At 42.4% G+C, this 14,330-nt stretch overlaps 1 protein-coding gene across 1 annotated transcript in view; it reads left to right on the top strand.

Annotated features, from left to right (window-relative positions):
* KCNH5 (potassium voltage-gated channel subfamily H member 5) overlaps positions 1–14,330 on the top strand; it is a 222,665-nt gene that overhangs the window by 61,920 nt on the left and 146,415 nt on the right. Inside the window, exon 7 of the mRNA XM_024194406.2 lies at positions 9,348–9,777. Within this exon, the coding sequence (XP_024050174.1) occupies positions 9,348–9,777 (430 nt within the window). The remainder of the gene's footprint in view (positions 1–9,347; positions 9,778–14,330) is intronic.

Raw genomic sequence — 14,330 nt, forward strand, 5'->3', positions numbered from 1 at the left:
CAGGGACTTCCACAGCTAAAACCATGAGTAAGGCTATGAGTTAATCATGGGTATTTTTAGTAAAAGTCATGGACAGGTCACGGGCAAGAAACAAAAAATCACGGCCCGTGACCTGTCCATGACTTATACCATACAAATACCCGTGATTGAATCTTGGGGTGGGCAGCGGGTTGAGGACCTGGGGGGCCTGCGGCACCGGCTGTGGAGGAGGAAGCCTTGGGGGTCCCACTGCTGCTCTGGCCACTGCTGTGTGTGTGTGTGTGGGGGAAAGCTCCAGGGGGCCAGCCACTCCTCCGGTCGCCTCGGGACTGCTGCCGGGCAGTTCCCGGGGCCAGCCAGATGGGTCATTGCTTGGGCGGTCCCCGGGGCAGTGGCTGGTGTGGCTGGCTGCAGAGCCACTCCAACAGTGGCCGGTGTGGCTGTCCCCAGGGCCACCAGGGCCTGCTGCTTGGGCGGCCCTGGGGTCAGCCATACTGGCCGCTGCAGAAGTCACTGATGTTGGAGGAAGTCGTGGAATCCGTGACTTCCGTGACCTCCGTGACAGACATGGAGCCCTAACCATGAGTCTCTGTGGTTATGTCTTTTTGCAGACTTAACCCAGGCTCATATTCAGGTGTTTCTCCTAAACCCTGTTATGTCCACACACAAAACCTCTGTCCTGAGTCTAGTGGTGCTTTCAGCCTAGGCTAGCTGGCCTGTCTGAGGCAATAGGTAAGAGACCAGGTATAGCTTTCACCTAGGCTGGTACCCACCCACTTTGCAGTGAGGACAGAGGCTAAACCATGTGAGTGCTGATAGTCCTCCAGTGCCTTCCCACAATTCTCCTGGGTGCCCAGAAGGGCAGACAAGTTCTCCCACAATTCATTGGGAAAGAATCACTGAGTGGTTCAACTTATTGCAGTACAAAGAACCATGGGATATGCCCCCAGAAGTCCTAAGGGGACACAAACTGGTAAGTGCAGCACCGGTGAGGATGCACTACCTTGGAGATGGCCTTGCAGTGTGGCTACTCACACCCAGGCTAGGCTAACCCAGCTGCCAATCACCTGAGTTATCTCCGGACTGAAGACGTACCTGTGTTGAACTAAAGAGCCAGGCTCTGTAGTTGAGTGCTGCAGCAGACTCAGATCCTCTATGGATCAGGCACAGATGGGGCCAAGCAACACGCACTTATCAGTGGATTGCATTTTATTGGTGTCTAAATCATTTCTGGGTGTGATGTACGGCATTCTATGATTGAGGTCATGGGTATCTCAAAGACAAGGTCCTCTGGTCATGATAGGGAGAGTTAAGAGCAGCTGAGGTATTTGAATTAGCAGGACCCTTGTTTAATTGGGACCCCATTTTATGGAAAAGTTCTGAACCCTGGTGTTTGCTTCCCCTATAGGTTTGTCAGGGCCTGAATTTATTGACCTTCTGGATCTAATGCAAAGCATTTCCTTTCTCCCCACCTTTTTTTCTGGGACAGGGGTTTTTGGGACAGGGGTCAATAAATGTTGCCTTGGAGTCCCAAATTTGTGGGTTTGGGAGGATTTCAAGTGTCAGACATTGTTCTTAATTTGTATGATTGATCTTTTTTTTGTATATGTGCCCAGAGCTTAATAAATAAAAAAGTCAAACTAAATCAAATTTAAAAATTGAAATGTATCTGAAGGAAAAAATCCTCCTGTAATATTAAAAAGTTACAGAGCAATTTACCAATTCAGTGCACATAAGGGTCCAACATACTGTTAGTGTCGTTAGCTAAAGGAAGGCTCTGCCTAGATTTTACAATGCTATGCTTGAAAGAGATTTCCAAACCTTAGGAAAGATATGCTAGGTTATCATTGTAAGGTAACTAACTGATTCAGTTACAAGTCTTTTACAGAGATGTTATTCTGTAAAATATTTTCTTTTCAGAATAAGATGTGCCCCATTCAGATTCCATTGACTTAAGTCACACTCAAACTTGTATAAATGATAGCAGAGCTGGGCTGATGACATTTTAAAATCAAACAAATTTACATAGTTGCTTAAAAGGGATTTTTTTGTGATACTTCATGGCTGTGAATAAAAAATATAATTGCAGGGTATTATGTTTTTTATATCAATTTTATAAAAATACCGCTATCCCTAAGACTCTAAGAATGGGATTTTTAATAGTCCTCAGTTTTGGCCAAAATCTGCTCCTAGTAAAGTGAATGGGAGCGGAGTTTGGCTAACATTGAATGTTTCTGAAAGCCCTATCCTAGGTTCTTATTTCCTGTGTATGGCGCTCTCTCTGTGGTGTGCGTGTGTGTGTATGCACATTATATATTATAAACACAAAGAACTGTGTTAGGGGCACATTATTAAGGTTGCAAAATCAAGTACTCAAAAGTTAGGAAATGCCAGAATTAAGGTTCCCTGTGCTTCAAATCAGCTCATTTTGCATATGAATTATGATAGTTTTTAATTACATGATTACATACTATTTTTTCCACAGAACCCTTACCTCATTTAGGCACAGGATGGACCTGTTCTGGGGATGAATCAGGATTATGTGGTGAAAGAGACTTATCTGTAGGACACTTGGCTTCATTTGTTGCAGAAGCTGTGTGTATAGTGAATGGGGCATGAGTCCCAATCCTCTCCCCTAGTTGATCACAGTCTCTGTTTCTCAGGCTTCTCATCCTGGTCCCAGTCTTCTTGCCTAGCAAGGCCTAGTGCCACCCCTCTAGGTTCCCTGCCTCAGTCCCAGTCTCCTTGCCCAGCCATTCCAACTTCCACCCCCAGGTCCTGGTTCTCAGTTTCCTTCATCAGCCAGTTCCAGTCCCCCACACAACTCCTCATCTGATTTGTCAATCTCCCCTACCTCAGCTCCACTTCTCCCACCATCCCTGCCCATGTTCCCTGTCCCCACTGGCTCTCAGTCCCAATCTCATTCCCCAGGATCCTCGTCCAATATCAGAGTTCCCCCTCACTCTGAGTCCCAGTCTCTTTGCCCATCCAGTCTGAGTCGCCTCCCTTTCTTCAATCTCAGTTTCCCCCCACCTACTGGCTTCCTGTCCCCCACCCTCCCATTTCCCTCCCTGGCACCCAGTCCCAGTCTCCTTCCCCACCCCAACTCTCAGTCCCAGTTTCCCTCTTCACCCCACCTGTGCAAGCCTCCAGTCCTATTCCCCACCCCTTAGGTTTCTTGTCCCAGTCTGGTCCCCCCACCTCTTCTGCAGGTCTGGTCCTTGATGTCTCTGTGTTTAAATCAGGTAGATTCCTTGCTCTTCTATGCTGCCTGGACCCATCCGGGAAAGCATCTGAACTGAGAGCACAGGGAGCCTCCATTTCAGGCATCCTGACCCAGCACATCCTGTAGCAGCCCAGAGCTACAGCTGCAGAGGAAAGTTATGTTCAGCTCCTGGCTGGAGCATGCCCAGTGTGCATTGAATCTTCGGGGAATCTAGCGGCTAAAATCTAAGAAGACTCTACTGATCATGTGCAAGCTATGATTTCTCAATGTCTTAAACTTCACCAAGTTTGGGTGGATTTTCACTGGGAAAAGAAAAGGCACATCTCTGACACAGAAGCCCTCTTCCCCTCTCCTCCTCCCCCCAGCCAAATGTCAAATCCTTCTCCAAAGCATAGGGGCGCTAGAGCTTTTAAAAGAAAAAGTTGCCAGAATTTTTTTAACATGGGCAAAACAATGTATTTTCCTCTAACCTCATTCTCAGAAAAGACAGAATTGTGTTGGCTACAATTTTTGTTAAAAAAAATTCAGCCTGAGATAGACACCCCCAATGGAAAATTTTAGCCTAATTGGTTAAAGTTTGGCAAAGTTATAAGCAACTGAAATCAGGGTCTTATAACAGGAAGTGTCGGGCAACCTTAATAATAGTATCATTCAACATTAATACCAGTCCAGCCTATAATTCAACAAGATAAATACTCAGTCAGTCAACCCTCTAAACTAAGTCTCCTTGTTCAACATGCCATTTCAAGAAAGTTTGAGAAAATAGACTTTGCAATATACCCAAGTCAACAAATGTGGGCTTTGTTTAACCAGTGGTGAGTAAATGAAGGACCCTTCATTGAAAATGCTCTTCTTGCTAAGTACAGAAGGAAAACTGCTATCATCTGAAGATTCAGAAGACACCACAGCCAGCCCCACTATATCCCCTAATGGCTTCATGTGCCTATTTAATAGGAAGGATGCTAGATCGGAAACTTGTTGTACTTATTACAAGAGCTCATGGATCAGAAGAGCAAATGTCCAATGTTACTGGCTGTGTTCTTTCCGGAAGAAATGAACTGTGCCACTCAGCTATACCTATCCCTGTGTAGGTCTTCAAGACTGTCCCTGATTCCTTGTGGTCAACAGTACCAAAATTGCTGATAGATCTAAAAGAATTGTCAAGCACATGTGATCTCTTTCCATTGTCAGAAGTAATTTGTCAACCAACCAAGTCTGCATACCACACAAGGACTTAAAACCACAGAGAAGGGTCAAGGAAGTTGAGGATTCAATATTAACTAAAGAAATGAGATTGTCGATGGAGCAACAGTTGGCCAAATTCTGAACATCAGGAGAGGAAGAACATCACAATAATTTCAAATGAGAATAGTGGCAGGATTTTCCCATTTATAGCCACTGTATCTTTTTTAAAATGTGAGTTTAGATGAACTGGAGTAAACACAAATCTCCGTGCAGTCATCAGAAAACAGCATATGCAGTACAGGGGCTATTAAACTTTATCACAGTTTGCTTTTTTCTCCCTGTAAATGTCTGGCTTTGTCCCAATAAGTACCATTTGATAATTTTTATTTTCTTTTATTTTCTGATTCAATGGCTACTGACGTCAAGGGGAGTTTTCCCATTGACTTCAATGGACTTTAGATCATTCCCTGAACTTTTTAAAACAAGAAAATCATAAATGGATTTTGAATATTATTTTTGGATTTAATACTTCCAAATCTGTACAAATGAAACGGCTTTTCTGCGTAAACAGTTTTTCAATTAGGAAAATTCTGAAGACCAGACAAGCTGTGAGATGAGAAAATGGCCTGGTCTCATTGTGCCATGATTTAATACCCTGTCCACAATCCTTTCATTTCATGAGATGTGGTTTCGTATTGTGTTCATGCTCATAATACAATCTGATGTCCACAAGCAGAGAACATGTAGTCTATGAGATATTGCAAGCGTTTGACTCAATTGACTTTCTTCCCAGATATGTTACTGAAATGACAAATTATCCTCCTGGGAGGCTGGATCTTCAGTGTCAAGGATGTATTTTACAGGATCTGAAGGATATTATGAGAAAATTGGACTAGATCCATAGCTGCACCACTCAGGATGCTCTAAATCCCCTTTCCACTCCCACAGTTCTTGAGAGTGCTGGGGCCAAACTAGCACACCCCTTTTAAAATAGTGTTGGATTTCCAACATAGATTTTTTTCTTTTTAACATGATCCATAAATTATCATAATATAATATAAATACAGCCTGCCGCCTGAAGGGAGAATGAACACAAAGACAAATTGCAAGCTGTTGGATTAAAAACACAACAGCCTATGTTAACCTACATTCTTTACGACATGAATTTGACACTAAAATCCAGTTGCCCTAATTAATTCCACCTCTATTGAATCTTTGACAAAGCCCTGTGTGAACAATCTATCAGTTACACCAATATCCTTGGGAGATATTTTGTGTCAGAGGAAGCACCAAAGGTACCCATTCAGGCCCAGCCCCGTACTTAAACACCTGAATAGTCCCACTGATTTCAACAGGAAAACTCATATGCTTGAAGTCAAGTACGTGCTTAAGTGCTTCGCTGAACTGGGGCCTTGATACAGTGCTTCGTGGAAAAGATTTTTTAAACTGCTCACCTTCTTCTTAGGTTAAGCAGACGGCAAATCTCTTTTTACTGGCCTTAAAACAATTGATCCAATTAAATTTGCTTGGAGACTAGCAGGCTGTTTGAACAAGTTTCACAGTAGTACTATTTCAGGTAAGGCATATATCAATAGCAGTTACAATTGAGTGTTCCCCTTTGTTTTATGGTATGATAAATAGATCCTGGGTCAGTGATGCAAACTAAAAGGTAATCATTATGTATGTTTGGGAGAGGGTGTAATTTCCAACACAGACTTTCTCTGAGACTTGGAGTTAAATGTTATTTTTTAGGTTAATGGTACTGGTGTTAACCTATCTTTATAACTTAGAAAGAGAAAATATTGAGTGTGAGCCAGACTGTAAGTGTAACGCCAACAGATCTTGGTTGTCGGTGGGCAGGATTGAACTGGGAACCTCTGGAGCTTAGTGCATGAACCGCTACCACATGAGTTAAAAGCCAACTGCCTCTTAGCTAAGGCTGTAAAGCAGACTCATTTAACTCTCTCTCTAAGTGGTCTCAGTGCCACTAGATGGGACAGAACACCACACCCAAGGAGGTGTGTGGGTTACATAAGCTCTTTGGGGCAGGGACTGTCCTTTTGTTTGTACAGCACCTTGCACAATGGGATTCAGGTTAATGACTAGGGGTCCTGGAAACTACAGCAATACAGATAATAAATAAGAATAATAAGAAACTCCTGAGTTTTAATCCGAGCCTGACAGTGGACTGAATCTCTGGTTCAGTCTCTCCATATGTAAAAGGGGAATAATACATACCTACTTGAAAGAGGTATTGGGGCCTGTAATGGGGTGTACTGCCCTTTAAGCCTAAGCGGGGTGTGGGTGTGGGCAGAAGACCCCCATCCCAGGGATATTGGTGTGAGCACAGGCTCGGAAACTGGCTGAACGGGGAAGAGAGGAGGTGATTCCAGGCAGTTAGCAGTGGGATGGGAAGACTGTTAGTTTAAGGTCCTGGGATCAGGAGCCCTATACTGCAGGCTGGGGCAGGGCTCCCCTCCCGACCAATCAGGAGTAGCCGTCAGAAGGAGAGGCGTGTACATGCTGCTTTCCCTCTCGGAACATTGCGTGCGCTGAAGGAAGGCAGAGCGGGCAGGCTCAGCTTCTGCTGGGCAGAATAAAGGCTCGCTGGTTAGCAGGAGCTTTGGAGACTATGGGGTTGCTATGACAGACTTTGTGTTTGGAGGACTATCTTGAATTACTTTGGGCTACTGACCCATTTTCTCAGGGTTACCATCAACCCTCCCCTGAGAGACTATATGGCACTTCTAAGGGGCCCCAAAGAGAGGGGGCAGACAGGGTGCTGTGGAAACACCTCTGGCCACACGAGGGAGCCAGGCAAATGGTGTCCTCACTACAGGGCCCTCTCCCGCCGGGACTTTCTCCCATTCTCTTCTTTTTTCCCATTGATTTCACAGAAGGTGTTTGGAACTTTTCAGGATCAGGCCTATAATTTGTAAAGTGCTGACTTCGGTGGAGTGACACCGCGCATGAATTTGGTGCAATGTAGTATCATAAGAATATACTCCCTTTTGAAAAAATATGTGTACTGGGGCTTTTGCTTTGTGGGTCTCTTAGACTGTAGTTGGGCTGGGTCCAGCCCAATGCTCAGTGAAGTCAGTGGGAATCTTTTCCATTTACTTCAATGGTTTTTACATGAGGGTCACAATGTGCCATGGCCCAACGGGACTAGAGCCCTGTGCGGATACAAAGTTTGTATTCACATCTGATCCACAAACATGGTCTGCGGATATAAAGTGGATAGCCGCAGGTTTTCAGGGCTCTACCAATGATCACATATTACAGAGAAAACGAACAGGCATCTGCTCAGTTGGAAATCAGAGTAAGGATACCTTGTGTAAAATTGAGAGAACTTAAATGCAGAGTATAGTAATCAAAATTGGAAAATTCCACTTCCTTTCTTAGTATCAGTCATTGTATGCACTCCAGTGCAGTTATAGATCTTCAATTTAAGGATCTGGGGATCTGAAACAAAGTGACTGAATTTGAACAACGTACTGGATTTAAAAAACAAGACCGTTGTCTAATGTATGAATCTAGAAATATCAGTTGCAGGTTACCCTTCAAATACAGTCTGTGATAGGAGACACAGATGCATAAGGGGAATAAGGTTTTTTTGATGCTAATATTAACTACAGGAATTCCAGTATTTTACAGTTTGATAATATAATTAGCTAATGTTTTGACTAGACTAATTCAATAACGATGCGTAGAAAAGTGCAATTTAATCTTGGCACAGAAACTTAGAATGTTTGCCTCATTGCATTCTGTGTCTTAATTTCTATTTTAAATTAAATGTCTGTGACTTCTTAGTATTTTATATTAGAAATCTTTCTTTGTACGGCTTCTATTTTGAATCACTAATTAATTTAATGCAAAAGTTAGTTATATCATGGGATTACAATAAATTGGGAGCTTTATTTTTCTTCTATTCTGCATCTATAACTTCCATTAAAACCATTGTGAATCATACTTGCGTTCAGGGGGATATACACACTTTCTGCTCCTTCCCAAATGTTTCCTTTACTTTTTAAACATTTCTCTGTGCTTCTATTTCCTAAGTATTTGCTTCCATTTATTTGTACTTTACTTGAATAAAAAAAAAAATTACTGTATGGAAATACGTACACTGTCTGTTGACCAGCAAGTAAATTATCTTTCGTCTACATTTCTGACTAGTGGCTCTTGGTGTATATGATACCCACTAAACAGAGCAATTGGCGGTCAGTGATTAGGTAAGTATCCCGCCCTCAGAATTAGTGAGCTATCTATATGGATAATGAGGACATCCACATTACATTGGATGCGACTATAAATAATAAGGGATGTGTAATCCCTCTTGTTTCAGGATGTTGGCCAGCCACTCAGTGATGGGTGGTATAGTAGATGTTTCCCTGGTGTGCAGGTTATTCCATGGCTGTCCTTTACAAGTTTTCTTGCACCTTCCTCTGAAGCATATGGCACTGGCTACAGGATATTGGACCAGATGGTCCATTGGTTGATCCAGTATGGCAATTCTGTGTTCCTGTTTACTGTCCTGCAGGGGGTACAATTCTTTGATAAACTTAGAGAAGCCTCCTTCTCAATTGTGTACTTAAATTTGGACCTGTTCCCACTGAAATCTATGCTAAACCTCCCATTGACTTAAAAATGGTAGAGGATTGGGCCCTTAGCCACTTATATTAAACACACCTGCTGTTTCTTATTTGCTCCCTAATGCTATTTCAGTACTCATGAGAGATCTGATATGACCTAGCTCATTGGCTTGTCTAGTAAGCACTGAACTTGACCTAGCCGACTGAGGTTTTTGTGAGTTTACAATCTTCTGTTGTCTAGAACGTTAAAGAAAAATATTTACGGAAGGGTCACTCAGGCCAAATGTGGGAGTGGCTATGTTACATGCTGTTTTACTCAATAGCGTTTTTCTGATGATGTAATGAAACTTATTCTTTTCTAGGGGATCAGCAGCCTTTTCAGTTCCTTAAAAGTGGTGAGACTTCTACGCCTTGGTCGTGTTGCCAGGAAATTGGACCATTATCTGGAATATGGTGCTGCAGTACTAGTGCTGTTGGTCTGTGTCTTTGGACTAGTGGCCCACTGGCTAGCCTGTATATGGTACAGCATTGGGGACTATGAAGTTATAGATGAAGTCACTAATACAATCAAGACAGACAGCTGGCTCTACCAGTTGGCATTGAGTATAGGGGCACCCTATCGGTACAATACCAGCGGCTCAGGGCAGTGGGAAGGAGGCCCCAGCAAAGACTCATTGTATATATCCTCTCTCTACTTTACCATGACAAGCCTTACAACAATAGGATTTGGGAACATAGCTCCAACCACAGATGGAGAGAAGATTTTTTCGGTGGCCATGATGATGGTTGGCTGTAAGTAGAATCATTTTATTTTATTTTGCATGTAGATCTTTGCATTAGTACAGTATTAAAAGAGAAATATTTAAACTATATGGATTGGATCGTTGTACTGTTAACAATTTAGTTGTATTTTCAGCATCTTATGCTTGGCATCAGCATTCTTGACACATAGAGTATATTTTAGCATCTTCCACTGCAGATAAATAACCAGGGAATAAAGCTGAAACCTCAACTGAAAAATTGAACAATTTTATTGTCAGAGCTTGTGATTAGGTTAAGTATGATCACTGTTGTATAGTGAGGCTAGGATTTCTTTGCATTTTTAAAGATAATTTTGAGTAGTCTTAATTTGAATTTGGTTAAAATTTGCACACACACACACTGATGGTGCCCAGCTGAAATTAGCCCATAGTATTAAAACAATCAAGGTGTCCTAGCTGTTTTTCAAAAAAGCATGATGATTGCATAAGGTGGTTGTGCCTTTATCGCATTGGCTTGGTTTTACTGTAAGCTCTATTTTTATCTCCGGAGAACAGTAACTTTTGTCACCATGGAAGCTGGAGGTAGAGGAGATCATTGCAAGATACTATATTGTACCTCTTCTCACTTTCCTGCTATTTCTCAGCTCCTCTAAAATGGCTTTAAAATGACAGTACAAAGGACTATTTCTTGTTTTATGCTGTCTAGGCAAGAGCACCGGACAGTTCTTTTGATGAAGAATCATCTTCAAAATATAGCATCGTTTGAGTAGCTGGCAAACGATAGCAGGGGATTGTTGAAAAATGTAATAAATATTAATATAATATGGGTGAAAGAGGGAAATATTTTACTGTTTAATAATCATAATACTTGGCACTTCTACTAATGCTTTACATTGTCAAAGCTCTGTACAACCAATAAGTGATTATATAACAAGGATGTAAACAAAACCTTCCTAATTAGGATCTGCTTAATCTCTTTGCTAATTAACTCAGCTAACACCTGGGTCCATCTTTGCAAAATACTGAACTGTAAAAAACAACTTTCTTAAACTCCTCAGCTTATTAAACCTATTTACTATTTTTAACACGTTCAGTTTGTTTTTAAGATTGGGGGAATCAGCAATCTGACTGCATGTCTACAGTGTGGTGTCATACAATTTGCTTTTAATGAGTTTTTTACGTAATGTGTTTCAGTTAACCTTGCAATCTATAAAAATCAACTCCCCAAAGCTAGATCATTATTGAGCTACTGTGTATATGACATAGAAAATACACAGGTGGTGATTAGCTGAACATTTTTTGTCGATGGTGTTTGATACTATGTATGATACAGATGTCTGAGTATTGGGACAGTAGAATGATTTTACAGCATCTTAAATATTTAAATAATCTTATTTTCCTTGCTTTTTCTGGAGAGCTCTAATGCTGTGCAGAGGAAGGGACTTTCACAGGTAATTGAACAACATCATTAAACGACCTGGGGCAGGGCAGGAGCGGAGGACATGGGGCTTGTCATCTTGTTTGCATTTCCTGCAACAGGGCACATTGTTTTTACATTCTTCTCTGAAACATGTGATAGAGATATGAAAGATACATGCTGGAACCAAAGGTTTGATATTAACAAAAGTCTTTGCCCATCCCAGAGGCTGATATCGACAGTGATCCTAAGTGTTATAAAAGTGACACACAGGCTGGGCACATCACTATCATTGCAGAACTTTGGGCTGTATAAGTAGGGGCATTGCCAGCAGATCGAGGGACGTGATCGTTCCCCTCTATTTGGCATTGGTGAGGCCTCATCTGGAGTACTGTGTCCAGTTTTGGGCCCCACACTGCAAGAAGGATGTGGAAAAATTGGAAAGAGTCCAGCGGAGGGCAACAAAAATGATTAGGGGGCTGGAGCACATGACTTATGAGGAGAGGCTGAGGGAACTGGGATTATTCAGTCTGCAGAAGAGAAGAATGAGGGGGGATTTGATAGCTGCTTTCAACTACCTGAAAGGGAGTTCCAAAAAGGATGGCTCTAGACTGTTCTCAGTGGTAGAAGATAACAGAACAAGGAGTAATGGTCTCAAGTTGCAGTGGGGGAGGTTTAGGTTGGATATTAGGAAAAACTTTGTCACCAAGATGGTGGTGAAGCACTGGAATGGGTTACCTAGGGAGGTGGTGGAATCTCCTTCCTTAGAGGTTTTTAAGGTCAGGCTTGACAAAAGCCCTGGCTGGGATGATTTAGTTGGGGATTGGTCCTGCTTTGAGCAGGGGGTTGGACTAGATGACCTCTTGAGGTCCCTTCCAACCCTGATATTCTATGATTCTATGAACTATCCAATGGAATTGGTGATTGGGATTGTGGGGACCAGGGTGAACTGGGACAGAGCCTGAAAATCTGCATGTACAGAGAATGAACAGCGTGGGGGCCAAATCCTACCTGCCTTTTTCAAGTGTCTAATCTCATTGGCATTGGTGTAGCTACTCATGTGAGTAAGGTGAGCAGGATTTTGCCCATAGAAGGGAGGTACAGGGAGCAGAACCTAATTTTTTACCTATATTTTAAAATTAAATCAGTAGAAGTTTGGGTCTTTTGCAGATTTAATAGTGAATGTTTGAGGATCTGATTGTCAAAGATGAGCCCATATAAATCTACATGCCCAATTGTGTGGAGCCTAATTTGTGCATTCCGGTATCATAATTGTGAGTGCAATGTAAACTTAAATCTAAATAAAACAAATGGGTCGCTTGAGTGCTTACATGGCTAGTTAGATGGCTAACTAGCCATGCCTGCTTGCAAAATATCAGGCTTGTGCTTTGCAGTCAAGGTATATGCGTACACTAATTAGGCCTGCTGGATTGTGCATGTGTATTTGAGTGTGTACATCATTGACAATTTGACTGTATGAAAACCAAAAAGGAGCTATACAAGGAAGAAAGCATGCAGGAGAAACTGTAATAAGCCAGAAAAGAACTTTTTTTTCTTTGGGAGATGCTAAACTATAGTGCTAATCATGTAAATGTTTGCTAATACCAGTAGTTTGGTATTGGCAACATTTTTCTAACTGCCAAATAAATGTCTTAAGCTTAGCATTGGAAACAGAGATAGTCATTGATCACAATCCCAATTGCCTACGCATGCAATCTTCAGCTATGAAATAAATTCTTTGCTGTATTACCAACAAGCAGTGACGTGTGCAAGCCAGAAGTTTGCTATTTTCAACAGGGAAGTTATCTGGAGGAGGAAAGTGTATCTGGAGAGATTATATGAGAGGCCAGCATTACCAAACGGCATACATTTCAAAACAAATGAAGCGTTAAAGCTGCGCAGCTGACAGCACAAATTTCACTACGGAAAAACAAAGTGAATGTGGTTGGCTGTACATTTGACAGATCTTTGGTCACCTGGCTGTTCACTGCGGCCACGTTTGGCAGGTTGTTTAGTCTTTCTGAGAGAGATCACCTTTCCTCTTTCAGGAGAGAGTGCTTTTAACAACTACGCTCCTGGAACATACCTTGGCTATCTCTCTTTGACTTACTCAGGCCATCTTGGTGTTTAATGCTAAGTTAAAAACAGTTTTGTTTGCTGCGTCTGAACTTTTAAAAAGATAAACTATAATAAACAGTGCTGCTTTTATTGTAAGGCACCTGTGACTCTTGAGTGAAGTTTGTGCTGTATAAATGTGTATTTTGTTTTTGTTGTTTCTGGAGGCGGAAAGTGCATTGGGAATTCAGTTTATTATAGCTCATTTTGCTTTGATTAGGTCATTGCATCTCCTCTACTGCACAGATTGGAGAGAGCGGATATGTCTGTCAAGTCTCTTGCCTGAAGCAGCGGTATCTTATCCTGCATGAGGGACCTTTCCCTCAAGCCTCCCATTATCTCCTGGCAACTTACGCTCTCCCCTTATGTGTTCCAATTTCCCCCTTTGTGATTTCCTCCGGCAAAGTCCCTGTTATACTAGGTCTGCAGTTGATGTCATGGAGTAACTGAATGGGTTTGGTCAGTTTCACATAATTGAACATGCTGGGTAATGCGCCTGAGGTGTGTGACCAGGAATGTGAAACTTACCAAATCGGGTGACTTTCATTTTGAAATCCGTGGGTTGGGGTTGAAGACCTGGTACTGCAAGATCCTTACAGGAGAGGTTCTGAGAAGAAAGAACAATAGTGAGGGAAAGAGGCAAAGGGGGAAAGGATTGAGGGTAAGGAGGAAGATGTAGGAAGGTGGGGTTGCATACAGAAAGCAGAAGAGCCATCAGAAAACAGAAAAGAGTACTGGGATGAACAGGGAGGAGGAGGAGGATTAGGGACAATGCTTCAGCACAATGCTTCACTCCTTTGCTGCCAGTAGTGGAAGGATCGTCCTTGGTTAGGGCACTAGCCTGAGACTTGGGAGATCCTGGGTTCAGTTCCTGACTATGCCGCAGACTTCCTATATGACTGCAGTCTCTCTGCCTCAGTTCCCCATCTGTGAAATGGGGATAATAGCACTTCTTTCCCTCACAGGCGTGCTATGAGGCAAAACACCTGTGAGGTGCTCAGATTCTACAGTGCTGGGTGGCCATAGACGTAACTAAGATGGATAGAGGGAGA

This window comes from Terrapene carolina, unplaced genomic scaffold, assembly GCF_002925995.2.
Source record: "Terrapene carolina triunguis isolate 2854851 unplaced genomic scaffold, T_m_triunguis-2.0 Scaffold189, whole genome shotgun sequence".
In the NCBI taxonomy this organism is placed as follows: Eukaryota; Metazoa; Chordata; order Testudines; family Emydidae; genus Terrapene; species Terrapene triunguis.